The 26,357-nt window shown below is 53.0% G+C and overlaps 1 protein-coding gene across 1 annotated transcript; it reads right to left on the bottom strand.

Annotated features, from left to right (window-relative positions):
- Positions 1 to 656: 656 nt before the first annotated feature.
- Positions 657 to 25,459, bottom strand: MELTF (melanotransferrin). The gene is made up of 16 exons (XM_068984948.1): positions 25,411 to 25,459; positions 23,505 to 23,659; positions 22,110 to 22,209; positions 19,686 to 19,868; positions 17,919 to 18,075; positions 16,660 to 16,727; positions 12,305 to 12,492; positions 11,590 to 11,770; positions 10,635 to 10,786; positions 8,102 to 8,198; positions 6,983 to 7,177; positions 5,913 to 6,069; positions 5,743 to 5,810; positions 3,527 to 3,714; positions 1,201 to 1,399; positions 657 to 739 (listed from the first exon to the last, which is right to left on the bottom strand). The coding sequence occupies exons 1-16, from the start codon at positions 25,457 to 25,459 to the stop codon at positions 657 to 659; spliced, it is 2,220 nt and encodes a 739-aa protein (XP_068841049.1).
- Positions 25,460 to 26,357: the final 898 nt, after the last annotated feature.

The following is a 26,357-nucleotide window of genomic DNA, read 5'->3' on the forward strand; positions in this document are numbered from 1 at the left end:
CAGTATCCTCATGAGGGAGGCTGGAACAGGGAGTCCAGGGACAGACGGAGCGGGGGCTGACGGGAGTTGCTGGGTGCGGTGTCCATTCCTCAGAGGAGGAGGTGGGAACCGGCAGGGAGGGGCCGGCAGGCCTGTCATCTCACCAGGCCCCCCTGGGCGGCTCAGCAGGGCGAGCTCCAGCAGAGAGGGCCATGTGGGAAGCTCGGGTTCAGCCCGTCTCCTTGGCAACCGGTCTTTTCCAAACCCGAGGCTGGTGTGGATCCGTGCGGCGGGAGCCTGCAGACCTGCAGGGAAGCGGCTGCGCCAGCCTGTGGGTGGGGCGTGACTGGAGGCGGGCCAGCGCCGCCTCAGGTAGCGGAGGGACAGGTGGTGCCTGGGAGGCAGAGGCTGGGTTCCAGCGGGAGGGACCCGCTCAGTCCAGTTGGGGGCACTTTGTTTTAACATTCGTCTTTATTCCACTTGGAAGCAATCACAGAAACTTCAGTGTCGGAATTGCAGCCCTGAGGAGCTCTATGGTTTTTCACTCTTCCTTTCCCATCACACATTTTTTTCTCTGAGCAGTGTTAACCGAATTTACTGAGGAGAACAGCCTTATTTAGAGAGATTTCTGAATAGCTTTCCATTCCAAAGGAGGGCAAGGCTGGCCCAGAGATGCTTCAGAGGCAGGGCTGGAGGAGGCTGGCCGTGAGGGCCAGCGGGAGCAGCAGCAGGAGTAGGGAGACCCTGGAGGCCGCGGTCGCTGAGGGATTAAACACAGACAGTAAGGGCCTTGAAGTGCCAGGAGCTGTGTTTGTGGCCCACTGCCCCTCATGTGCAGGACTAGATGGAACGTATTTCTGTGTACTAAATTCACTCCAGGCTCCCTCTTGCTACCCTATTACAATTTTTCTTTCCCCTGGTTTCTTTACATATTCATTTCTTTCAAAATTACACTACATGTATATTTATGCAGTTGCCTGAATCCTCTTTGGATGATTATTTTTAACATTTATATTCATTATCCAGGTCTGTCTGGATTCTACAGCCAGTGTTTCTGCTATAACTGTTCAGACCCTCTCAGGGCACTTCATCTTGATCATTTGCAAAGATGCAGAGTGCCCTTCGGTTCACTCAAGGTCTGGGGAGAAAGGCTTGGGAGGATGCCTGGGGATTGTGCCCACCCACTCTTCTGTGGGGTGTGAGCCTGCTGGCCTGCCCTACCTGTGCCTGAGCACTGCTGAGACAGCATCCCTTCCAGAGCCACCACGTAATCAGGGCCCAGCCAGCTATGATATGTCGTCTTTTCTCCCACAGGTACCACCCGGACAGCAGCATCCTTGAAAAGCAGGTCTTGGCCATGATAGCTGGAGGAGTCGAACATTTTGAACCCATTCTTATTGTGGTCATCTCCAAAGAGGTCCTGGAAGCACACAGCAGATCAGCTTTGCATCTGGGCTCACAAATGGTCACCTGGGTATCTCTTGCCATTAATTGCTTTATGTACCAAGGAGCAAGGAAAGTCAGGTGCCAAGACTCTGCTTTAAAATCATCGACTCATTGACCTCTGTCACCAAAGCTGATGTGGAGTAAGAGATGACCAGAGCCAGCATAGTAAGACAGCCATCCAGAAACATCACACCAAACCAGCTCTTAGATATTGAAGCCTGAGCCTTCACAGGAAGAAAGACTCAGAAATGAGAGAGGATGTGGATGAGATTACTGAGGGGTCTGCTAAGTCTGCTCAGCGTTCCTCATCCTTTTCTACCAGGCTTCCTTACTCTTTTTTATGGGTATCCTTTATCCCCAACCAAAATGATTTCATAAGAGAGCCATTCATTCTGATACCAGTACTAAGAAAGTACCAGGTAAGTTGAATATGCTTTACTAACCCACCCTCCTCGCACCAAGATTTTCTTGAGGAGCTGTTCTCTTCCCTGTTGAGGGTTCTCAGGGTGAGTGTGCTATGGCTAGAAAAAGCCCAGAAGGGATTTGAGAAATGAGGAATACATACAAGACATCAGAAGAACATGGACAAATGCCCACTTCAACCTTCAAATACTGGTCAGGGGGAAAGAAAGAGTAACGTGGCTATTGATCTTTTGGGGGGACTCATGGGTCCTCGTGAGGATCTGATGAAAGCTCTCAACCTTCTCCCCAGAAAAGTGCACATTCATACAGGGCTCTTCCCACACATCACTGCAGAGGGTTTCGGGACCCTTGGGGAAGGCCACAGACCCAGAGTTAAGAACTCCTGAGACAGAAGGATTCCATAGGAAAGATGAGATTAAACATCATTTCCAAAGTTAGGAATTGGCCTGGAGAGTCAGCTGGCTTTGCAAGTCTGTGGTGCTTATGGACAGAGGGAAATGAGGTCAATTTCAGTCTATATCAGGTTGGGAGTGTGTAGAGGGGAAGGTTTGGAACCTGGGGCAGTCTTGTCAGACAGCCTGGGTTCAAATTTCAGATGTGTTTTGAAAGTGTGGCCAATAGCATTTGTTGATTGACTGGAAGTAGGGTGTGAGAGGAAGACAGGAGTCTGACCTGACTCTTGAGGAAATGGGAAGTCTGAGGCTGCTTATTCATTGAAGTGGGGAAGACGGAGGGAAAAAGAGGAGTCCAACTTTGACTTGTTCAGATCAAAAAGGCTGTTAGAAATGGAAATGTCAAATAGGCAGCTGCTAAAGATGCATGTTTGAGATTAAAGGGTGAGACTGAAGCAGGGTTGAGGATGTACACTTAGCAGTCATCAGTATATGGATGGTAGTTAATGATGGGGCTGGATGAGATCAATAAGGGTATAGGTGCCGACAGAGAAGAGGGCTTAGGATGAAGCTCGGGGCACTCCAGTGGTTACCAGCCAGGGAAATGAGGAAGAACCAGCAAAGGGGATGGAGGAGAGGCTGGGGAGGTGGCGGGAGAGCCAGAGAGGCATGAGGCATGGGGCCTGGGGCGCCAAGGGGGAAACTGCGTCCAGGAGGGCGGTGAACTTCAGGAAGAGGGAGCTGCAGCCAGTGTTGCTGCGAGGCCAGGGAGACGTGGACTGAGAAACAGCCACAGGATTTAGCAGCATGGGCCAGTGAGACCTCGACCAAGGCAGTCTCAGCACCTGGTGGGGCCTGTCTGGAATAGTCTCCATCCTTAAGAGAGGCCAGGAAAGGAGGAATTGATGACTCCAGACTAGAGATGGCTCTTTGAAGGAATTCTGCTATAAAAGGGAGTGGGGTTATGGTTATAAGGGGATGTGAGACCAAGAGAAGGTTCACTTGTTTTTACAGGATGGTAGAAATAATAGCAGGTTTGTATGTTGGTGGGAATGGTCTGGCTGAGAAGGGAAAATCAATGATGCAGGAGACAGAGGGGACAGTGGTTAGAGGGATGGCCTTGACTAAGCGACATGCACAGAATTTCTGAGAAATTCCCTAGAATTTCCTCAGTTTCTCCTGAAGTCTGCTCCAGGTAGACTGAGGTGACTGAGGGGCTTGGCTCACCTCTGTCACCATCCCCACCCTGCAAACCGCCCAGTGGGGCAGCTCCTGCCCTCGCTCACCTGGGCCTTGTCCAGCAGTCCATACACAGTGAAGATATTGGTGTCCGGACGGACCATGACAGCGTGGGATGGTATCTGCGCCAGGTTGCAGGCTGCAAACTGGGTCACCTCGGCCCGGGCCCCATTGGGACACAGCAGCTCGTAGTCCTCCGACATGAGCTCAGCAGCCCAGGGCTCAGAACTGTGGCCTGAAGGGATGAAGCAGAGGAGGGGAGCGGATAGAGAGAGACTGCTCTCCTCAGGGACCCCAAGTCCTTGACTGGGGAGAGGTGGTGATATCTGGCCAGCTCCCCAACCATCTCCACTCTTCAACTGCTCTGCTCTATTACCAGAATGAGAGAACCCAGCTGGGCTTATAATGTTATTTGTAGGGAATAAGAAGCATGTACTATGTAGCAAAGAACTATATAATCACTCCCATTTTACAGGTGGAGGAACAGGCTCTTAATCACTCTTAGGCAAAGAACTCCATCTTGGTGTCATAGGTCTCAGGCCTGAGGGTACGATGGACTCTCCCCTAATAGGTGAAATTTTCAAGCCAGATGGAATAAAACATCATGTGTTGTTGATCTATAAGAGGCAATTTCAAATGTCCCTTCTTGCAAAGAACCTCATCAGGGAGGCTAGAATGGGATCCAGGAATCTGCATTTTAAGCTGTGAACATGAACGTGAAGTCGCTCAGTCGTGTCCGACTCTTTGCGACCCCATGGACTGTAGCCTACCAGGCTCCTCTGTCCATGGGATTTTCCAGGCAATAGTACTGGAGTGGATTGCCATTCCCTTCTCCAGGGGATCTTCCCAACCCAGGGATTGAACCCGGGTCTCCCGCATCGTAGACAGACGCTTTACCATCTGAGCCACCAGGGAAGTCAGATATTTTAAGTCAGTAACTCAGTAATTCTGATGCAAGTGGCTGGTCCAAAGTCTTCCTGACAAACACTACTTTTGTGAATCACATTATTTTGTGCCTTCGTATATTCACTTAGTATTCACTGCCTTTCTATCTCCAGGAGGAACTCTAGGTGGGTCCTTGAGTAGAGATAAAAAAAATTTGAGTGGCTTTGGGAAGTGGGTGCCTCTCTGCAAGTGAACCTCGCAAGGGCCCCGTCTCCTCCCTGAACCCCCAGACCAGGACACAGAGGGCACAGGCTGGGCCCAGGCAGGGCTCACCGCTCTCTCCTTCTGGGGGATGACCCCCAGTGCTGTTGGTGGGTGGTTGGCAGGTGAGGGGGTTATGACAACAGGGCCTGGAACCCTTCCAGCTCTGTTGAGGCAGCTGGTTTCTAGCCTTAGTGACTTTCATAGGCATGGTGGGATCTGAGTTTTGAAATACTGATTGATGTTTTTTCCCTGCATGTCTTGATTTCCCTTCACCAATCTCCACCTCCCCTTCAGGCCTTCTGCCTTTCTGTCCCGAGTTTCTGGGAAGAGATGTGTTAGGAGAGCGTGGAGAAGACATAGCTTCCAGTGTTTGGGGTTGCAAATCCTGGGGTGTAGGCAGGGTATACAGAAAACGCAAACAAAAAATGTTGAAGGGAAATAGTTTCCAGTCTTCAAAATGCAAAATCCATTTCTCTCTCTTTCCCCAAGAAGGGAGAACAGAACTGGGCGGGGGAGTCAGGTACAGGCCTGCAACCCAGTAGAACTTCAGGTGGGGGCCTGGGGCCCCGGAGCAGAGTTCCTGGCCTCTTCTCCCCAGTGGAGCCCAGGAAGGTGACTCCAGAGAAAAACACCACCTCATGATGTGAATGGGTTGGGGGGCGGTGCGCCTTGCCTCATGCACCTTGGTGCTGCAGTGACTTCCCTGCACATGGCACTGATGCGCTCAGGAACAAACACAAGAGGCTAATGTGAACTGATGACCCTGGGGCGAGCGGTCCCTGCCGCCCGACCCACACACCTTGGTCCCATGTAAACACCCTGGAAGGGGTTTCTCCAAACTGGCTGAGTGGCTACCATTTTGGTAGAATGGGAATTTGGCTTCCAGAGAAATAGATTGTCAGGTGGCCTGTGCACTTGGATATGTTGCCCGAGGCCTGCTCTTACTGTTTGGCCCTTGGGCTCCTGGGCTCCCAAGGGGCAGAGCCTTCTAGACTCAGTCTTTCCCTGCTGCCACTTGGCCTGCAATCCCAGCAACATCTAGCGCTAGATTCTGCTGGAGATGGGGAAGGGCCCTACCAGTCTGGCTCTGTCAGGTCCCAGGGCTGACACATACCATTTGTATTGTCAAAGACCGTCGTGTGCTTGACGAAGGCAACATCCCCTGCATTCTCAACCAGGCACCTGCCACACAAGAAGTCAAGACAGGTATTGGCAGGAGGTCCCATCCTGGCCCCTGGCCCCAGGACCCCCTCCCCTGCCGCCCGGCCCCAGCCCACCGGGTACCTGAAGGCGCCACTGTAGCCGTAGTACCTCTCCTGGCTGTTGCCCACGCACTTGTTGCGGCCTTGCTCATCCCCCACGCAGAGCGCACACAGTGAGGAGGGGTAGTTTTGGGGGTTGTTCACAGGCACACAGCTGGCACTGAAGAACTCACTCACCGCTGGGGCAGAGGGAGAGGGCTGTGTTGAGGGCCATGGCAGAGAGGGCGACTGCTCCCCCACAGATCTGCCCCCCTTGCCTGGCGCTATGGCTCAAGGCCACCCATTTGCTCCCGCCCATCCAGCTCAGAGCGGCACGTCCCCTCCTGTGAGGATCACGGGGCTGGGGGAATGCAGAGACTGTCTAGATATGAGAACCTTCACTAACAACCTCTGGTAGAAGAACCCACTTTCCCTTGAACTCCCTCGGGGACAGGGAACTCACTACCTCGTAAACTCTTCTGTTCCACTCAGAGCAACTGCCCAGCTGTCTGGGAGTGGGAGCAGCCAGTCCTAACACCTTACATGTGCTTGTGTGGGTGGTTAGAAAAAAGATGTGTTATTTTCCTCCAACGTGCCAGCCGGGACAGAGGTGTGTGTGCAGCCAGCTTCCTCCTGCCTTCCTCGCACCATGAATGTGCATGATTTAACACCCAGGGAGGGCCCTGCCTATGGCATATGGTAGGTGCTGGGTAAACGTGTCTTCTTCAGCACTTATACAGATGGCTGGCCACTTCCCAACAAGGCCCCCTAGATGCCCAGTGACTGGACTAGACAGCCTGTGAGCCAGGACGGTGTGAGCCAGGCCTAGAACCAATGCGCTTGGCCTGCTCCCCGCCCCCCTGGAAACATTCCACTCTGAGTAAGTGGGTAGGGGCCCTGGTACCCTCCACAGAGCCAGACACCATTGTCCTGGGTGTGGCCAAGAATATTCCCTAACCTTCTCAAGAGCAAGGGGCACATCAAGGAAGAAGAGGAAATCTCTCTGGGGCTGCCTTCTCTGGGGTCCTGCTGGGAGAGGACCTCAACCCTCAGAACTGGCCCGACCCCAGTAAACCCCAGTAAACACGTGTATGTGTCTGCGGGGGGTGGTACCTGTGAGGATGTCGCAGTCCCTGGGCCGGATGAAGCCCCTCTGCACGAGGGCACCCACAGGGATGTCCCAGCCCGCAGGGCTGCCGAAGCCCGGGTGGCAGGAGCGCTTGCCCCGCAGCTCATCCAGGGTGAAGGCATAGGAGCTGTTCCGCTTCACCACGGCCACCACGAAGTATGCGTTACTCCTGTCCTCCGCTGGGGGAAGGGACACCAGTGAGGCCCTTCATCTGTGCTTACTGGCCTCGGCTGAGCAAGAGCCAGGCCAGAGCCTGCAATCTGTTCCCTCCAGTTGCTTTGACCTCAGAGCAGCGGCTCTGGCCCCACACACTACCCACTGCTGCTGTCAGACCCTGGCTGCCCGGGCTCAAGAGCGCCCAGGCCAAGAGCCAGGCGGGTGTTCAGAGAGCGTATCTGGCAGCGAGACCTCTGCGTGTCCCCTCATTGCTGAGGAGCAGCCTGTGCGGCTCCACTTTTCAGCAGCTCCAACTGCTGAAATTCCAGAAGAATTTCTTTCTTTCCTTACACTCAGGTGGTATTTTTCTCACCTTCTGGGAGAAAAGTGGAGGCATAGATGAGGTTGCAGATGCGCTTTCCCTCAGATGAGAGAGTTCGCACGTCCAAGTAGAGTGGACCTGAGCTCAGCAGACCTAGAGACAGAGCGCCTGGCCCCGGCCGCTGAAAAGGTGTTCATTGCGGACAGGAAGGTGGGTCCCAGGGCCACCTGCCATAAGCCACATGCTCTGGATGGAAGAGGCTGAGGAGGCTTTCTAGTTCAGACCCTGGCAAATTACTCAGCCTGTTTTTGTACAGCCTGGGATGCAAGCTAAAAATAATTTTTATATTTTTAAAGCGTTGTTTAAAAAAAGTACATGCAGCAGAGTCTGTACGTGGCCTGCAGAGCCTGCAGTGTTTACTCTCTGACCCTTCACAGAAAGTTTGCTAAAGCCTGCCAGACTTCCAGTGACTGGGTGGGTACACTGTGTGCCTGGGGCCAGAGTGGTTTGCCCGTGACAGACAGCAACTGGGAGAAAGACTCTCTTAGAGAAGCTATTATAAAAAACAAAACAAAAAAATCAACCACCTCCCTGCTGAGGCCAGTGGGCTGGCACCTGCACTCACAGGCATAGTGCTCCCCAGCTGCTGGAACCAGGCCATATGTCTTCCCTGCTCTGTAAATGTCCTCGCCCTTTAGGGTCACAGCGTCAATCTGCCCAGCCTGCGGAGGGGACAGAAAGAGTGGTCAAGCTGAGGCGGGTCCCCAGACAGCTCTGGGTGTCAGGATCTGACAGAGGTGCCAAAGCTGGGTCTCTCAGGAACTCTGGCCTCAGGCTCCCTTCCCCTGGGAACCCTATCCTGCCCCATCTGCCCCTTCCTGTCCTTGTAAGGATGCTTGAGGACCAGAGGCCTGAAACCATCCAGCGTCAGTGCTCCCGTTCACGGGTGTCTTTCAACCTTTCAGTGCATGTTTTCTGAGGGTCTCCTGTTGCCAGACCCTGTTCTGAGCAGAACCTAACACAGCGCCTGCTCTCTCGCTCCATGTGGGTCTCCCCATGGCTCACCAGCCTCAGGGACCTGGGCATTGCACTGCACCCCCAGAACCTGGCCAAGGACAGGCACACAGCAGGAGTGCTTTACACGCTTCTCAAATGTGTGTGTGAATGCGTGAATGAGCCAGGTCTGTAAAGAAGACAGTCTCAGGGTCTACGGGAGGAGGCTCCAGGGCGGAGGGATAGAGCCCTGCCTCAGGAGTAGCCCAGGTCCGTCCCCCCTCAGAAGCCTCTAGAGACCTCTGGTCACCTGTGCCCCATCCCCACTTGTCCATTCTGAAGCCTCTGGACAGGTGGCTCCTCAGACCCTGCAAAGAGATTAACTGATAATCAAGCCATACCCCAAGGAAGGAGGTGGCCCAGGGAGAGAGGAGATACCAGCACCCCAGGAAGGTGCCCCCACGGTCCAGGGCTGAGGCATGAAGTTATGACGACAGAATAAAGGCAGTGATGTTGATATTCTGAGCCCAGGGGGGCATCTCTGGGGGACCCCTTCCCTCCCATTTAGACCTTCTCCTACACATCGTGATGCTGAGGAGGAACCCAGACCCTAAGCCACAGCCCCAGGGCCGGGCCAGCTGACCCCTGCTTGCCTGGGTCGCTGTGATCAGGCAGGAAATGGATATTAGAGCTACACAGGACATCATCTCTGAGAGCCTTAGAAGTTAGAAGTGAGGATCTCTGAGCCTTTTGCTGGGGTTCTCAGGACCCTCCCTAATGCCAGCCCTTTCCTTCCATGGCCCTCTGTGAGCTCAGATGAAGAGAGGAATTGTGCCTGGAGAGAGCTACATCTCCGTGCAGCTCTGCCTGGTCTGGGGCCCCTGCAACCAGCCACTCCTCCACAGGACAGCCTGTCCACGACTCAGAAGAGTCCCAACCCCTGAATCTCCCTTCCTCAATTCCAGCTGGCCTCCCCTCCCTCAGTGCCATATCAGGTTCCAGGCAACCTCTGGGGAGAGAGGCTCCCCCACCCTTGACCTGGGTGTCCTGGAGCAAGTTACTTCCTCAGCCTCCCCTAGCCTCAGTCTCCACCTCTGATAGTAATCATACCCACCCCACAAGTGTCGTGAAGGCTTAGCATAGTGCCGGGTATGTGGGAAGTGAGTGCTTATCAGATTGTTAGAGTCATGGTCCCGGCCCCGTGTCATTCCTGCCCGCTTGCCTCTTTTCAAGTCAATGTGCTGCCTGGCTGGGGCAGGGTTGACACTCCAGGGCATGTGACTTGGCCTGCACTTGGGGACCACCTTGAAAAGAATCCTCAATCAGGCACCACCCTAGTTGATCTTAAAAAACAGGAAGGAAGCAGTCCAGGAGCAGAGGAGATCCCTGTGACCACAGTAGGACCTCAGCCGACTGCAGGGCCATGGGACTGCTTCCCACTCCTGGCCTCAGTCTATAGTCAGAGAAGCAAAGCAGGACAGAGCTGAATGGGTCTCAAGACCAGGGTCAGGTGGCAGGAATATCAATGAATGCTTAATCAATTTAATGGGCCATCATAAGCTTAAAAAGATAAGACTAGGATAGAATACACAGAAACTATTAGCACACATTGTACTTAGTAAAGGTAAGCACTGTTTGGTTTCATACCTCTCTATAGGGGATATATATTTTTACAGGTTTATTTCTGAAAGAAAACTTTTTTTGTGTGCTAGACTGTGATGTAAAATGTATTTCTGATTGCATTGCAGTTTAATAAATGATGACCCAATGCCACCCCTCGATGTGCACAAGAGGAAACTGAGACTCAGAAAGGGAAAAGGACTTGCCCAAGGCCACAGGGTCATCAGTGCCAAGCTGGGCCAGTCCCATGGTCCTTCTGCTCCTGGCCCACCTGCTCAGCAGGGAGGAGTCCCTGGGCTCCCCCAAGGGAAACAGCGTCCTTTTCCCTGCCTTCTCCCTACCCCTCGCCAAGGGGTGGTGGCTGCTTCCTGTGGCAACTTCCTCCTCCCCTTTCTCTGTGGAATTGTCATAGGAGACTTTCTTCTACTCAGGCTGCCCTGTATCCTCCAGACCAGATAGGCAGAGAGAAGGCCAGTAAGGACCATCCCAGGCACTGCCACTGCCTGCCCACCTGGCCCTCTCTGCCCTCTGGACGCAGCTCCCACCTGGATTCGTTCCATGCACCGCTGGGGGGACTCGGCTGATACACACTGGATCTCTGGCTTGAGCCTTTGCCGGCTGAAGGCCACAGCCATGTCTCCACACTTCTGGATCTCAGGGGTGGACAGCACGCACCAGCGCAGGTAGTGGGGCAGTCCTGTGTGGGTGTGAGCATGTGATCACACTAGCCTGCATCAGGGGCTGGCCCTCAGCAGGAAGAGCCTAGAATCAGACCCAAGAGAAATTCTGGCCCTTTCTTTCCATGGTTAGCTACAAAGGTAAGTTATTTCTCCATCTGATCCTGTTTCCTTACCCAGAAAGTAGAGGACAGAATCCCTTTCATGGGGCTGTGAGAAGGCTTGAGGCACAGCATCTCTCTGGCTGTAGGTGGTGGATGCATGGAGGTGGGGGCTAGAGGCATAAAGTCATGTAGACTACAGTAAGGGTCCAGACGAGAAACAGTGCCAGAACCAGGGCCATGGCCACATGGTGAGGAGGAGGAGTGAAGCACTGTGGGAGAATGGGGGCATTGTGGGGGGAGTGAGGCACTGTGGGAGATGGGGGCATTGTGGGGGGAGTGAGGCACTGTGGGAGGATGGGGGCACTGTGGGGAAATGGGGGCATTGTGGGAGGAGTGAGGCACTGTGGAGGGAGAAAGACAGGACTTGACAAATACTGGGTGGAGGGGCAAAGAGACCCTTCCCAAGACAGACCCTGGGGTTCTGGATCCCACCCCCCAGAGCAGGCAGGGTTTCCTGGGTACAGTGCTGCCATTTGACTCCAGAGATGCTTCTTCCCCAACCATAAGAGGCAGGGAGGTGGAAGAAACAGGTTCCCACTGGGGCCAAGAAGCACACACACCTCCTGGGGTGTGTGTCCTCCTCTGGCCACCTCTCCAGCAAGCCTGACCACACCCATAGTCAGGCTGGGGCCAGCAGGAGAAGAGAAAGGTAGACTTACGGTTGGGGTCACAGAGGAGACCCTTCATGGCATGCAGGTATTCACGGCCCAGCCATGCCTCATAGGTCTGTGTGGCGATGGGCACCAGCTCGGAGGTGGCGTCTTTGAATAGCAGGTTCTTCTGGCCATAGGCCTCAGAGCTGAACATGTGGAAGCTGCTACCCTCATGGCTGAACAGACGCTGTGTGTCAAGGGGCAGGGGTGGGGGCTGATGATGTACTGCGGGGAGAATCCTTTCTTCCTAGTTCAGCTCCTGCTTCCTTTTTCCTGTGCCTGCAGGCCAGGCACCCACTCTGAGGACTGCATGAGCTCTCTCCTTCCCTTGCGCTCCCCAGTACATTCTGCCTTTTCATACTCAGCTGACTGAACACATGGCTCAAGGCTCAGGTGTGCAATGGCACTGAGCACAAGCAGTGGGGCCGAATTCGGTGGCATGGATGAACAAAACTAACCAAAGCTGGTGTGGCCTGTGGGCAGAAACTTGCTGCTCTTCTATGCAGCGGTATCAGTAAAACATTATTTACCACGTTTAATTAATGGTGTACTTTGACATTTATTTGTTTTGTCATTTTGTTTATTTGCTTGTATGTTCTGCCTCTGGGTCCTGCCCCTGCTCTGGCTGGTGCAGCCCCGGGATGGCTCTGAGCTCCCACCCTGGTGAAAGACGAGAAGGTCCTGCCACCCCAAGAAGCTGTGTGGGGTGCTCTGAACTCACCTGGCCTTCGTTGAGCAGCCGGAAGATGAGGCCTCCATCTGTGTCGGCTCGGACCACCACGGCGTGAGCTGGTACCCGAGCCAAGTGGCATTGCCTCCATTCGGTGACATCAGCCCGGGTGCCATCCCGGCATAGCAGCTCAAAGTCCTGTGACAGCAGTGCCTGGCCCCAGGAGGGCAGGGTTTTCCCTGGGAAGATGGGAATCCTGTCATGAGCCAACTCCTGTCCTGAGTGGGGCTTGGTGAGGATCCCGGAGGTCCTCGGGAAGGACCCTTGGGAGGGGGCCTGAGGAGAGCCTAGGGTGTCACGGACCACAGACACACAGTGAAAAGCGACCCTTACAGGAAGTGAGAACCAGAACCACACCAAGAAGTGAGAACCCAGAATCATACCAGGCGGTGAGAACCAAAACTCAGAATGAAGAGGAGCTTGGTGGCTGCACTGTATAAAATCAGGTGTCTCTATAGACTGTGTCTATTTACTTACTTTTTAAATTTGTCACCAATTTCTAATAAAATGGATTTGAGATATCTGATAATAAAATAACACATATAAACAGAACTGCTTATTAAAGACAAAAAGAATAAGAAAGTAAGAGAAACTGAGGATGAGAGAGAAATATATCAGGAGTTCACCACTGCCATCTGGCACTAAATTTAGTTCCGAGCATAGGGCAATGGTGGAAACAAACCCTGACAAAATTTTCCAGAACCGTGGCCCAGACAGAAGAGGGCAAATTCTCGAAGATTCACCCACCACTCTAACTATTAATATTTTGGTATTTTTCCTCCATGTTCTTTTTTCTATTCTATCCTCTAACCATTTTAAATATGGTTAAAGCCATACATGGTAAGCAATTTTACATCCTATATTTTTTTCACTTATTTAAAAATGTTTTTTCACATTACTGGAAGCTTTCCATAAGACTGAAAGACTGAATATCAACACCAAACAGGAATATTAATAAAACTAATTTTAAGGATTGTAACTCATGCAATAAAATATACCACAGATGGCCCTACATAACAATATTTTAATGACTTTTAAATTTTAAAATGAGGAGGATAAACCGTTGCTAGATAATAGGAGGGAAAAAAGATAATTTGTGTGATTATGAACACTCTATTCACTCCAAAGCTATTTAAAAACAAACCAAAAAACCAAGAAAGTAATAGTTTGGAAAACTCCATAAAGGTCATTTTTAATGACTGCATGATAATTTATAGCACTCTCAACAATTACTCAGTGTCATTCTCTCTCCACTCCTCAACTTTCCTCTATTTTTAAACTGCTACAAAACCTTTGTAATAGAATTCTGGGGGATCACTTGGCCTTCCCCTGAGACAAATGCATCAGTTAGGTATTTCAATCTGCCACTCCTGTCTTCCTTCACTAGGGACAATTAAAGCCATATTACTTCACTACTTTGCACATTTATGTCAATACCACTCTTTTGCTCTTATCAGTCTTGTTGCAAGATTTAAAGACAACTCTTTAAATAATTACTTTCTTAGATTTCCTTAGATTATCATCAAAATTTTAAATGATTATACCCAATACATCCCTATTGCCAAGCTTCAGCAATACATGAACCGTGAACTTCCAGATGTTCAAGCTGGTTTTAGAAAAGGCAGAGGAACCAAAGATCAAATTGCCAACATCCGCTGGATCATGGAAAAAGCAAGAGAGTTCCAGAAAAACATCTATTTCTGCTTTATTGACTATGCCAAAGCCTTTGACTGTGTGGATCACAATAAGCTGTGGAAAATTCTGAAAGAGATGGGAATACCAGACCACCTGACCTGCCTCTTGAGAAACCTGTATGCAGGTCAGGAGGCAACAGTTAGAATTGGACATGGAACAACAGACTGGTTCCAAATAGGGAAAGGAGTACGTCAAGGCTGTATATTGTCACCCTGCTTATTTAACTTCTATGCAGAGTACATCATGAGAAACGCTGGACTGGAAGAAGCACAAGCTGGAATCAAGATTGCCGGGAGAAATATCAATAACCTCAGATATGCAGATGACACCACCCTTATGGCAGAAAGTGAAGAGGAACTAAAGAGCCTCTTGATGAAAGTGAAAGAGGAGAGTGAAAATGTTGGCTTAAAGCTCAACATTCAGAAAACGAAGATCATGGCATCCGGTTCCATCACTTCATGGGAAATAGATGGGGAAACAGTGGAAACAGTGGCTGACTTTATTTTTCTGGGTTCCAAAATCACTGCAGATGGTGATTGCAGCCAGGAAATTAAAAGATGCTTACTCCTTGGAAGGAAAGTTATGACCAACCTAGATAGCATATTCAAAAGCAGAGACATTACTTTGCCAACAAAGGTCCATCTAGTCAAGGCTATGGTTTTTCCAGTGGTCATGTATGAATGTGAGAGTTGGACTATAAAGAAAGTTGAGCATGGAAGAATTGATGTTTTTGAGCTGTGGTGTTGGAGAAGACTCTTGAGAGTCCCTTGGATTGCAAGGAGATCCAACCAGTCCATCCTAAAGGAGATCGGTCCTGGGTGTTCATTGGTAGGACTGATGCTGAAGCTGAAACTCCAATACTTTGGCCACTTGATGTGAAGAGCTGACTCATTTGAAAAGACTCTGATGCTGGGAAAGATTGAGGGCAGGAGGAGAAGGGGACAATAGAGGATGAGATGGTTGGATGGCAACACTGACTCCATGGACATGGGTTTGAGTGAACTCCGGGAGTTGGTGATGGACAGGGAGGCCTGGCGTGCTGCAGTCCGTGGGGTTGCAAAGAGTCAGACACGACTGAGTGACTAAATTGAACTGAACATCCCTAATTCTTTCTCCACCTTCCAAATTCTTGTTTGCTTGATTCATTATAGGACTGTCATGCTCTGGGGACAATCCTATGTCTTTTTTTCAGATTATTTTTCTCTTGAATCTGGTTCATGCTCTTTGCCTCCATGAATGTCAGATTACATTACGGACCTTCTAATTTAAAAGGAAATAATAACAATAAAAAAGAGATAAAATTTTTTTAAAAAGAAGACAATGATTAGGCATGATGGAACAGGAAAAACTGTAGAGGCCAAAGGTTGATTGACAGCCATCAGGGAGGGAGCAGGGAGGGACTGCAGAAAGTGGTATGATGGAACTTTGGGGTAAAAGGTCTGCCACAGTCACTATCTTTTTTTAACATATATTTTATTTATTTATTTAGGCTACTTTATTTATTTATTTAGGCTGAGCCAGCTCTCAGTTGTGGCATGTGGTATCTGGTTCTCTGACTAGGGATCGAACCTATGCCCCCTGCATTAAGAGTGCAGTCTTATCCACTGGGTCACCAGGGAAGTCCCCACAGTCACTATCTTGATTGTGGTGGTGGTGGTTATACAACAGTGTATTTTTAGCAAAACTCATAGAACAGTACTTTAGCAAAACTCATAGAACAGTACTTCAAAAAGGGTGCATTTTGCTGTACATAATTATAGTTCAATTAAAAAAAATAAAAGATTCTTAGGCAAATCCAAATTAGAGCACATTCTATAAAATAACTGACCTGACTCTTCAAAAATGTCTGTGTCACTAAATACAAAGAAAGATTGAGAAACTATTTGAACTTAAGGAAATCTAAAGCAACCTAACAACTAAATATCATGCATGATCCTAGATCAGGTCCTGGCCTGAAAAAATTGTGGCAAAGGACAGAATCGACAGTTAGTGAATCTGGTATCTGGATTATAACTAAGATATTATGTCCATGTTACATTTCCTGAATTTGATAACTGCACTGTGGTGAGGTCCACAACACCTTGTTCTTAGGAGATATGTACTAAAGTATTAAAGGGTGTGATGTGAGCAAACATACTCTAAAATGGTTCAGAAACACACACACATACACACATACAGAAAGAATGATCAATTCCATGTGGCAAATGCTCAGAGCTGGAATCTGGATAAAGAATAAATGGAAGTTTTTTGAATTATTCTTGCAATTCTTCTAAAGATCAGTTATTTCAAAATCTAAAAATTCTTAAATGACAGTGGTGTAATGGATCAACACATAACACCAACCCATCTTTGGTAAGTCCTCATCTGGGGTAAAGGGATGGCTCTTCAGGACAAGGAGCAAAGGCTGGAAGCGGACAGTAGATGACAGCTAGTGCGGAGGTTTATAAACTTTTTTTTCAAAAGCAGAACCCAATCTTCACATGGAAAATGAACCCACGGCCAGATATGTATCAGAGCAGGGCAGAGCGGCTCCCCAGCCCCCTTGTGCACAGAGCAGTTTAAGCTCCACTGGTAAGACCCAGCTCTTTCTTTCTGTCAGGGAGGCTTATGGGGCCTGAAACCTGCTGCTGCAGGCCAGCCCCTCCACTCACCATCTGTGTTCTCCAGCACAGTGCTGTGCTTCACAAAGGCCACGTCCCCGGCCCCTTCTGCCAGGCACCTGCACAGGTGGAAGCAATGAGGCAGGCTGGGGTCCAGCTGCCATCCTCCGCCTCGGGAGGTCTGGCCTGGGCTGCGCTGGGTGAGGTCTCGGCAGGCATGGGTTTCACAGTCATGCAGCCCGGGTTCCAGTTCCCCAGTCTGTGTGGCTGTGTGGCTTTGGCAAATTGTAGAAACTTCCTAACCTCTATTGCCTCTAAAGTAGGGATGAGAAAGCAGCTCCCCTAGAGAGAGATCCTTTATAATCCATGTAGATTCTGTGCAGCTGAGCTTGGGGCCTGAAAGGAGCGGGTGCTCATAGGGCAACTGCTTGATAGCCAGGCTTAACTCAGGATGTTTTGAAGATGACTCTGTCCTAAGGCAGGGGGTTGGGGTAGACCTTCTCAAGCCACATCAACAACCCTGTGTGGAAGGGCCCAGGACTTTATGGATCCTCCATCACTGGGCACTGTCACTGCCCAGTGAAGGAGGCAGTTCAGGGCCACCGGGCAAAGGGGCTGCCCAGGTCCCTACAGTCAGCAAACAAGCCTGGACTGGACCAGGGCATGTCTCCAGGAGAGGCAGGGTGGGTGAGTCTCTGACTTGGAGGACCAAGAACCATTTCTTCTTCTGTGCCCCAAACTTCATTTCCCCTGTTACACCCTGGGGTGTAAACACTCGGGTTCCAGGTGGAAACACTGTAACCAGAGTGGAGAGAGGGAACCAGGAGGCTTCCATGCCAGCTCCCACCGGGCATATTTCCTTCTTTGTGGACAGATGGAAAGGCCCCACAAGCAGTTAAGAGACTCCTGTCTCCATGGAGCACTGATTTTAAGGGCCAGCCTGAATAGGAGCAGAGAGAGGCCAGCCCTGAGTTCACGCCTTGGGGGTCCCTGCCACACTCACTGCCCCACTCCAGCATCCTCCCTGCTGGTCTCAGACGCCAGAATGGGGACCTGGAAGCAGCAAATGGCCATTTTTGCCGTTTTATTCTCTCTGAGCCCTTACTTCTCTAAATATACCAAACATGTTGATTTTATGAGTAAATGCTGTCTGGCATATTCTGGTTTGAGGTTTTTAAACTAACCAGGCACAGGAACTATATAAAGGGTGCTTTGATGAGATGCAGCTGACATCACCACTCCCCTAGGGGCCCATTCGATGACGAGGTGTGTTTCCCCAGCGCTTGTGGCCCCACCCCAGCCCCTCTCACCGGAAGGCCCCGCTGTAGTCGTAGTATCTCTCCAGGGGGCTCTTGTCACACACTCCTTCCCCAGTGGAGTCGCCCCGGCAGAGGCGACAGAGGGACTCTGAGTAACTGGTCTCTCCTGCCCCCGGGACACAACTGCCCCCAAAATAGTCGCTGACAGCTGTGGGGAGAAGACAGAGGGGGGTCAATCGCCCAGCATCAGACCCCCACCCCATCCTCCAGGGAGGGCTCGGGCCACTCAGGCTGTAGTCAGGAGGGATGGACTCTCCAGACTCCAGTCTGAGCAGACCTGGGGAACTGGATCCATTTAGAAGGAGGCCTGGTTGGTGAAGAGGGTCGGGATCTGCAGGATTTGGGGGCCTCTTCAACCAGCCGGGCCCCAAGTCCACCCTCTTGGCAAATATTTATCCTGTGCCCAGTTACACCCTAGTGCTGCGTAGGGTGAGCAAATGCTGGTACTACACTGGGCCAGTTGCATTGTGCTCGGCTAAACCAAGCTCTTCCAAGGTGGGTTCCTTTCTCAGTCTTTCTGAGTCCTTGCAGGGCAGTAGATATTTAATAAATGTGCCAAGAGGCTGGTAAACCTCCCACCCCTGGTCACTGTTTGAGAGGACATGGCTTCCAGGTTCTTATGCATGACGCTCTGTGGGGCAGAGTATCTGTGTATGTGTGTTGCTGGCGGAGGTAGCATGCATGTGTGTAGTATGTGTGTGTGTGTGTGTGTGTGCACCACTGTGAGAAGCCCACCAGGAGGTATGAAAGTTGAGCTCATAGTGACAGCAGCTCCCAGCAGCGAGCGCACACCCTGTGCATTCTGCAAAGGCACTGTGTGCACGATCTCAGTCCTCCAAACCACAGCACTGTAGTAAGTCTTAATCTCTGCATTTTGCAGGGGAGAAGAGTGAAGTGCATTGTGTAATCTTTCTGAGGGCAGGCCATGCTGAGCCAAGGTTTTCACTCATGTGTCCCCACAGAAAAGTCTGGGCTTTGAAAGATGACATGCTCTCCCAGGTGCAGACAAAGCAGGAGGCAGCCTGCTCAGGGATACAGGGTTTGGGGACGCCCGAAACTCTAAGATGAGCTATAGTCCCAGGAAGGAAGATTGATAATAATGTAGCTGTGATGTGTTGGAGGCCACCTCAGATTGACACAGCACAATGGCCAGTGGCTGACTGGGAAAAGAAGCCCAAAGCATGAGAACCAGGGCTCTGGGCTCCTGGCCAGGCCCCCCAGGACCCCCTGCCCTCATCCAACTCTCAGGGACACATTTCGTCTGCAGGACAACCCTATTCTCACCACCTGTGAATCAATGTGGGGCTCTGATTAGCCACTTGTGAGCTTCCTGGGTACAAGCCTCATCTGAGTCCTGAAAAAATTTGGCTTCTGACCCTGTGAAGCTGATGGCACATTTATGGAAATAGCAACTATGTCTACCACAGGTGCGAGGCACTCCTGGGCGATTCACCGTCTCCCGTGGGGTGGGCTTTGTGGGCCTCTTGTGGGCCCTGTGCTTGGCTGTGCTGTGGACACCGGGATGAGGGCCCAGTGCCTGGAGGAGCCGACCAACCAGGAATTTAAGTGGTGCAACACCAGGCTGGCCAGCAGGAGAGGAGGGAGTGATGTCACTGACCAGGTGTCCCGAAGGCCCAGGGGAGTGGGGACTGTGCTGCTCCTTAAAGGGCGCCGTGAAGGTGAGCCTGGGGAGAGGGTGTCCTATGAGGGGAAATGCAGAGCCCTTGCGGGAGAAGCCTCTGGCGGCCAAGCCCTCACCTCTGAGCACATCACAGCCCATCACTGAGAGGCGGCCACTCTCTACCAGGTAGCCCACGGGCACGTTCCAGCCCACCGTCCGGTTGATGCCCGTGTGGCAGGACTTCATGCCTTTCAGGGTGTTGATGGTCACCTGGGAGCCCCTCTTGACCACAGCTACGGCATAATAGGAGGTACCAATCTCTAGAAGGAGGGGAGAGGAGAGTAGTGAGGGTGGCAAGGGAGAAGCTGCAAGAGAGGCTGGGACCCTGTCCAGGAGGGAGGAGGGAGAAGGGTGCATGTGGCTGTGCTCACGTGTACGTGTGCGGCGTTCTAGTATTGAGATAGCAAGTGGGTGCAATGCACATGTCGTCACAAGACCCCACCCCCGGCAGCCTCAGGTGGAGGCTATTATCCTGAGATGGTAATTCATGCATTAATTTCCCCCCCTCCCTGTTCCTTCCCAAGCCAGCTGGCACTACATTTGCACACATCAAGGGAGCTCTGCAGCCAGATCAAAAGCAGAAGTAGCCTGTAAGTCTTTTGTTTTCCAAAAGTATAGGCCCTTAGGAGAACCTAAAGGAACGGAGGGAATGGCGTCCTGTTTTGGGAATAAGGTGGTTGGGAGGAGCAGAGGGAGCAGGGCAGGGGCTTCCCTCAGATTAGAAAAAGTGATTTCTCAGTGCTGGGCCAGGGGTGGGAGGATAGAAAGACTGGAAGAGAAACACTAGCAATGTAGTCCCAGATCACTCAAGTGAGTTATCCCAAATAGCCACAGTGAGTTGCCTAAGACGGGCCTGGTCTGCGTCCTTGTGTAGCCCCCATCCCAGCACAGGGTCTCACTTGGTCACCTGATGACTGTCAGATGAATGGGGTGCATGTGGGCAGGCAAGGGTCTAAGCCTTGCAAAAGAGTCCCCTGGACCAAATGTTGCCTGGAAGAGGCTATTCAGACAAGACAGGGATGATTCCTCTACGGGGTCTGACGACCAGGGAGCATCCCTGCACACACACACAGACACACACACGACTGCCTGGGGTGGCGAGATGCCCATGATCAGAATGAAGTTAAGTTCGAGAAAACCAAGCTGGCGTAATTTCCTGCACACCTGAGCCTGGCCTCTGCCAATTTGAAAGTAGCCCCATCGGGTCCCACCCTCTGACTCCCCAGTGTGGCCGTCCTTTCTAGCTCCTTGAACGCACCGAGTTCTTTCCTCCCTGGGCCTTTCTCAGAGCTCACGTCTCCAGACAAGCCCTCCTGCTGCTCTATGTCAGCAGGCCTCCCATCGCCCTTATCTTCTTCTGCGTGGCCATTACTGCGCTCACAGCACCCGGCACATCTGTAACTGAAGCATTTGGCGTTTATTTACCTTGTGACTCCTGCTCTGTGAGGGCAGGAATGGGCTCTCTTGTTTACTAGTCTATGCTCATGACTGGCACAGAGGTGCTCAATGAATGCGTTGAATTAATTAAAAGAGGAAGAGCTGTGTCTGGGGCCCACGAGGCAGGGCTGTTTCTGGCCATTGAGTGGAAAGCCTGGCTGGTTTGCAGGGCTGGACCATGTCCTGGATCCTCTGACAGTTATCAAGTGTCCAAGTGAGACCCTGTGCTGCATACCAGGCACCAGGGCTATAGAAGGATGCGGACTCCCGCCTTGGGGGACTCGCTGTGCTGAGGACCGAGAAGACAGACGGAGGGGACAGGACCTTGTGGAGTGAGCGAGTGCTCTGAAAAACAGAAAGGAGAGGACTTTGCAGTGGTGGGAGGGCCCAGGGGAGCTCTTTGGTGGGGACAGCTGAGCTGGGCTTGGAGAGACTAGAGGCACTGGACAGTTGGGGAGGGGATCCAACCAGCGGCTGAGCCAGAGGCAGGTGTGATGTGAGTGCAGGACCCACATTCCTGACTGCACCCACGTGTCAGGGGCACATAGACCTGCTCACTGAATCCACGTGACAGGGCAGGGATCACTGTCCCGATGTTATGGTCCTGAGGAGGGCGTGTGGAGGGCATCAGGGGTCATAGAAGATGACGGCAAGGACAGAACCAGGGTTCCTTCATGGTCTGTTGGGCTCTGCAGCTCCTGGTCACCACTTCCTGTCTGGCCCGTCCCCACTCCCCGCTGAATCTCACAGAGGCCACTGGGACGCAGGCAGCTGGGCCTCACTGACTCCCTCTTCACCTGGCCATCATGCCCAGCCTTACACAGGTGTGGGGCAGCCCCTCAGTAAGAGCTGATGGGTGACAGGGGGCTGCTGGGCTCCCCATGAGGAAGAACAAACTCAGGTCAGCCCTGCGCGTTTCCGGCACCCCCGGGTCTCAGGGGCGGGACACTCTGGGAACAGGACCACTGACCAGCTCGGGGGCTGCGGAGTCGGGCCAAGTCCAGCAATGACACAACGCTGAGCAACCTCCTGTCTCCTGCCACCCTTCCCACTTGCCCTCTGACCTTGATCGTACACCTCGCCCACCACAGGCTTCAGGCCGTGCTCCTTCCCCGCCTGGTAAATGGCTCCTCCATCCAGAGTGATGGCATCAGCCTCCTGGGCCTGCTGGGAACACGTGGGTCAGTGCAGCCTGGCCCCAGGGCCACTCAGCCAGGAGCTCGGGGGTGCCCACCAGCCTGCCCTCGAATAGCCCTGGGGGTGCACACAGTCCTTCCATCTGGCCCAGGAGCCCCATCCTGGCTCAGCCTTGCAGGCCCCTCCCTGCCAGGGCCCAGGGGTCTCCCCTCATCAGGACCAAGGTCTCGCCTTATTTTTCTAATTATATTATTTTTAATTTTATTGGACACTGGTGGCTCAGATGGTAAAGAAGCCGCCTGCAATGGGGGAGACCTGGGTTTGATCCCTGGGTTGGGAAGATCCCCTAGAGAAGGGCATGGCAACCTGCTCCAGTATTCTTGCCTGGAGAGTCTCATGGACGGAGGAGCCTGGCAGGCTGCAGTGCATGGCATCGCAAAGAGTCGGACACGACTGAGCGACTAAGCACTATAATAGATACACATAGCTAAAAATAAGCACAAAATGAAAATCAGTGAAAAGTGAGTGTCCCTCACTTTCTTGTTTCTCCAGCCCTTGTCTTTACCGCTAACCTGTTTCCTGGGTTTTCTCTCAAAGATGCAGGTTGAATCCTACAGATGCTCTCTTCAGTTCAGTTTATTCCTTTTCATTTTAAAAAACACAAGTGGGGTCATGATAGAATGATGGTTCAACATAATTGCTTTCCACCCTTACGGTGGATCCAGGCCCTGGCCACGTGGACTCTGACTGGATTCGCCCTGGGGCATATCCGGGGTTGAACTGGAAGGAAGACCCAGGTGCCCTATTCCTTCCCCAGTGCTTCCCTCCACACCTTGTCCTGCACTAAAGTCCTGCCTCTTAACTGTCAGCGCTAGTTAACAGACCTCCCGCCACTCAGGAAATCTCTCCCACTCCCCACTCATCCACCCAGGACTGCCCCAGAAGACACAAGCCCTGTTCTAGAAAACTCCAGGGAGGAGGGAGAAACTGCTGTGGGCCACTGAGTGATCTGTTGTACGGGCTCCCCTGGGTGGGGCAGGTCGTGTCCCCCATGCAGAAGGGCTCTGTGTAAGGAAACTCGCCTCTCGGACACCTTTCCCCACCAGTGCCTGAGCAGGCCCCTCCCGGGGCCTCCCAGCGCCTGGCCTGCACCTCCTCGGCAGGAAACAGGCTGGCCCTTGTTACCAGGGAAACTCAGGCGATCCTATCGCCCAGCCCTGGCAGGGGGACTTGGGAACATTTCCCGGTGAATGAGGCTGTTGTGTGCTCCCTCCTGAGTCACAGCCCTCTCGTCTGGGCAGAACGGAAGGGAGAGGACTCACCGTGATGAGCTGGACGCAGTGGTCGGCAGAGGTGCCCTGGACACACAGGACAGAGGGCTGGATGCCTGCTTGCTGGAAGGCCTTGCTCATGTCACTGCACTTCTGCTGCTCTGGGTCTGAGATGGTGCACCACCGCACCTCCATCCCGCCAAGCACTGGGGACGGCCGGGGGACAGTGAGGCCGGGCCCCTGCAGCCCCAGCGCACTCTGGGGCCCTTCAGCACAAATAGCTAGTCCTCACCACAGCCCTGCCCTCCCACTGTGGGGTGCTAGGGCACAAAGAGGTGTTGCAGCCCGGGACCCTGTAAAGCCAGGTGTGGGCCATGCATTCCCTGCACTTGCCTGGGGGCAGACATCTGGCCCTTTGCACTGGCCAGGGAGGGTCTCCCAGTGTAGCAGCTGGGCTTTCCTCCCCCACCCCTCCCCGGCCTGGAGCACAGCCTGGCGGATGGAAGGAGCACTGGCTGGTTCCTGCCCCTCTTGAGTCTTTGTGTCCTCTAGCAAGAGAGTGCTGGACTGGGTCCTCACCCTCAGCAGTGTCCCTGGGCCCCCATCATAAACTGGGACATGAAACCAGGAAATGGTCGTGGCTGCCCCCTGAGGAGACGTGCGGCCCTTGGAGCATTGGTGGTTACATCCACTGCAGACCCACCCTCTGTGGGCAAAGCTCCAGGCCCCTGACAAGGGGAGGGAAGGGAGTCAGCAGGTTGGCTTCAAGTTCCTCTTCCTCCAGCTGGTAACTTGGGGCAACTTATTTGACCTCTCTGAGCCTGTTTTATTGTCTGAGAAAGCAGATGAGGGCAATACCTTCTGCGCTAGAAGTAAACCTCTGTAGAGAGTCAGGATACAGTGTCCTCAGTTGACTTCCACTTAGGCCCCTCCTCTGGCGGGGACCCTCTTGGGTCCTGGGATCTGACCAGGTCAGAGTTCCAGAGAGCCCCCAGTCTAGGGGCCCAGCAGGGAGGGAGCCTCCTCCACTAATCACCCTCCCAGCCAGACCTGCCCGGAGGCTTTGGGTCCATTTCCACCAGGCAAGGACCCTCCCAAGGCAGTCTGTGCTTCCCATCCCTACTCCAGGGGTCAAGACTGCAGATTCCTCCAGTCTCCCTTCCGCCCCTCTTGGCCTCCCCCAGCTCCGCCCCAGGGATGTAGAGCTGCTCTCCCCTCTCCAGTGCTCCAAAGCTGCACCCTGGTAGATCTGGCAACTGCTGGCCCTGACAGGAGTGCCAGGCCCATTTTCTGTACTGATGGTCAGAGCAGTGGCTTGAAGCCATCCTTTCACCTGCCTCCGCCCCGCGATCCCTGCGGGCAGCCGGGCAGCTCCCCGGGAGGTCCCACCTCAAGTCTCAGCGTCAGGGATTCTGACTCCCTTGAGAGTGGCCTGCCGAAGGAGAAGACCCTGCCTGCACCCCCTCCTCTGTCCATGCTGGGTACCCTGGAGCGGTCTCCAGGGCAGTATCTCTCACCTCCTCCCCTCCAGTCCCTCAGAGTCTTCTGCCGCCTCCCTCCGGAAAAAGTAGAGCCTCTCTGGCTCCTAGGGCCTCCCTGGGCTTCCTAGGCATCAAGAACATTCACTCTCCGGACCTCCTCTCCGCATTCCAGAACTCTCACCTTCATGCCTCTGCCGGCGCCTCTCCTTGGCTACCTTCGCTTTTTCAATGCCCAGCTCAATGCCACTTCCTCCAAGAAGCCCTCCAGACATCCCGGTCTGCTCGGGTCAGTGCTAGTACCCTCCCCTGTCGTCCTTCGCGCCTTTCCTAATCTCCCCTCTTTCCTGGGAAACAAGGTTCAGGACACACTTTTCAGCCCGCGAGACCCTCCTGTGGCTGGGGGTGGGGGTTGTGGCTGGAGAACCCAGGACCCCCGCCCCAGCTCCGTCTCCCAGGGCCGGGCGGCGGGGTCTCACCAGCGCGCAGAGTCAGGAAGAGCCACAGAGCCACGCTGGAGCCCCGCATGGCGCAGCTAGCTAGGGCCGGGCTGGGCGCGGGTTTTGTCTACTTCTGGGTTCCAGAGGGTCAGCAGCCGCGGGGCTTTCTTCCTCCTTCCTCTCTGGCACTGGCCTTCAGCTCCTTAAGAGCGGCCGGGGCGTGCTTTGGCGGCGTCCACGCCTCTAGCGTGCACCCGCCCACCCTCGACTGGACACCTGGGCTGACCTGGGTGGCCCTGCCCTTCCCTCTGGTGCCCCCTGCTGGAGCCTCTGCAGGCGCGCAGTGGGTGGTGGAGTAGTCTCTCAAGTCTCTTGATCCTCGTGCTCCTGGGCCTGGACAAGCACACACAGCTGTTCCTGAGAGTCAGGTAACTGCTGTCTAGGGTCTGATTCCCCCAGCTGACCGGTGTTTCAGGGCTCTCTCCCTTTAACAGTCTGCCCCTCATTCCAGAAGATCCCTCTCTTGTCCTAGAAATATCCCCAATAGCTTGTTCCATGGGAGAGGGAAAAATTCAGGTTTGGAAAGACGAAGAGGTCAGAATCGTAGGGCATGAGCTGAAAGGAAGGAAGCTCAAAAGCAATAGAATTCATTCACCAGCGTCTCTTCAAACACAGGTTTGTACAGAGAATGTAGGGCTACAGAGATGACCTCAGGTTGATGCGGTCCCGGCTGGGGAGAAACTGGCAGTGGGGGATCTCACTGCCTCTTCTTGGACCTGCAGGGGGTAAGTGACTTGCCCGGGCTCACACCTTCAGACAGTGACAGGGCTGGAACTGGAACCCAGGTCTCCGGCAGAGCCTGGCTCATTCCATCATGCTTTGGTGGATGGGAAGAAGAGTAAAGACGGGGAAGAAGAGGAAGCAGAAAAGAAAGAGGGGGATGAGAGGGAGAGGGTGAAGAAGGTGAGCGACAGAAGAGTGGGTTG

The sequence above is a fragment of the Capricornis sumatraensis genome, chromosome 1, assembly GCF_032405125.1.
Source record: "Capricornis sumatraensis isolate serow.1 chromosome 1, serow.2, whole genome shotgun sequence".
Taxonomy (NCBI): domain Eukaryota; kingdom Metazoa; phylum Chordata; class Mammalia; order Artiodactyla; family Bovidae; genus Capricornis; species Capricornis sumatraensis.

Coding starts and splice junctions, on each gene's coding strand:
- MELTF (XM_068984948.1), bottom strand. CDS start 25,459: ATGCGGGGCTCCAGCGTGGCTCTGTGGCTCTTCCTGACTCTGCGCGCT. Junction 7,178..8,101: donor AGCTGGGGAGCACTATGCCT/GTGAGTGCAGGT, acceptor CCCTTCCCCCAG/CGGAGGACAGGAGTAACGCA. Junction 5,811..5,912: donor GGCTACAGTGGCGCCTTCAG/GTACCCGGTGGG, acceptor CTTGTGTGGCAG/GTGCCTGGTTGAGAATGCAG.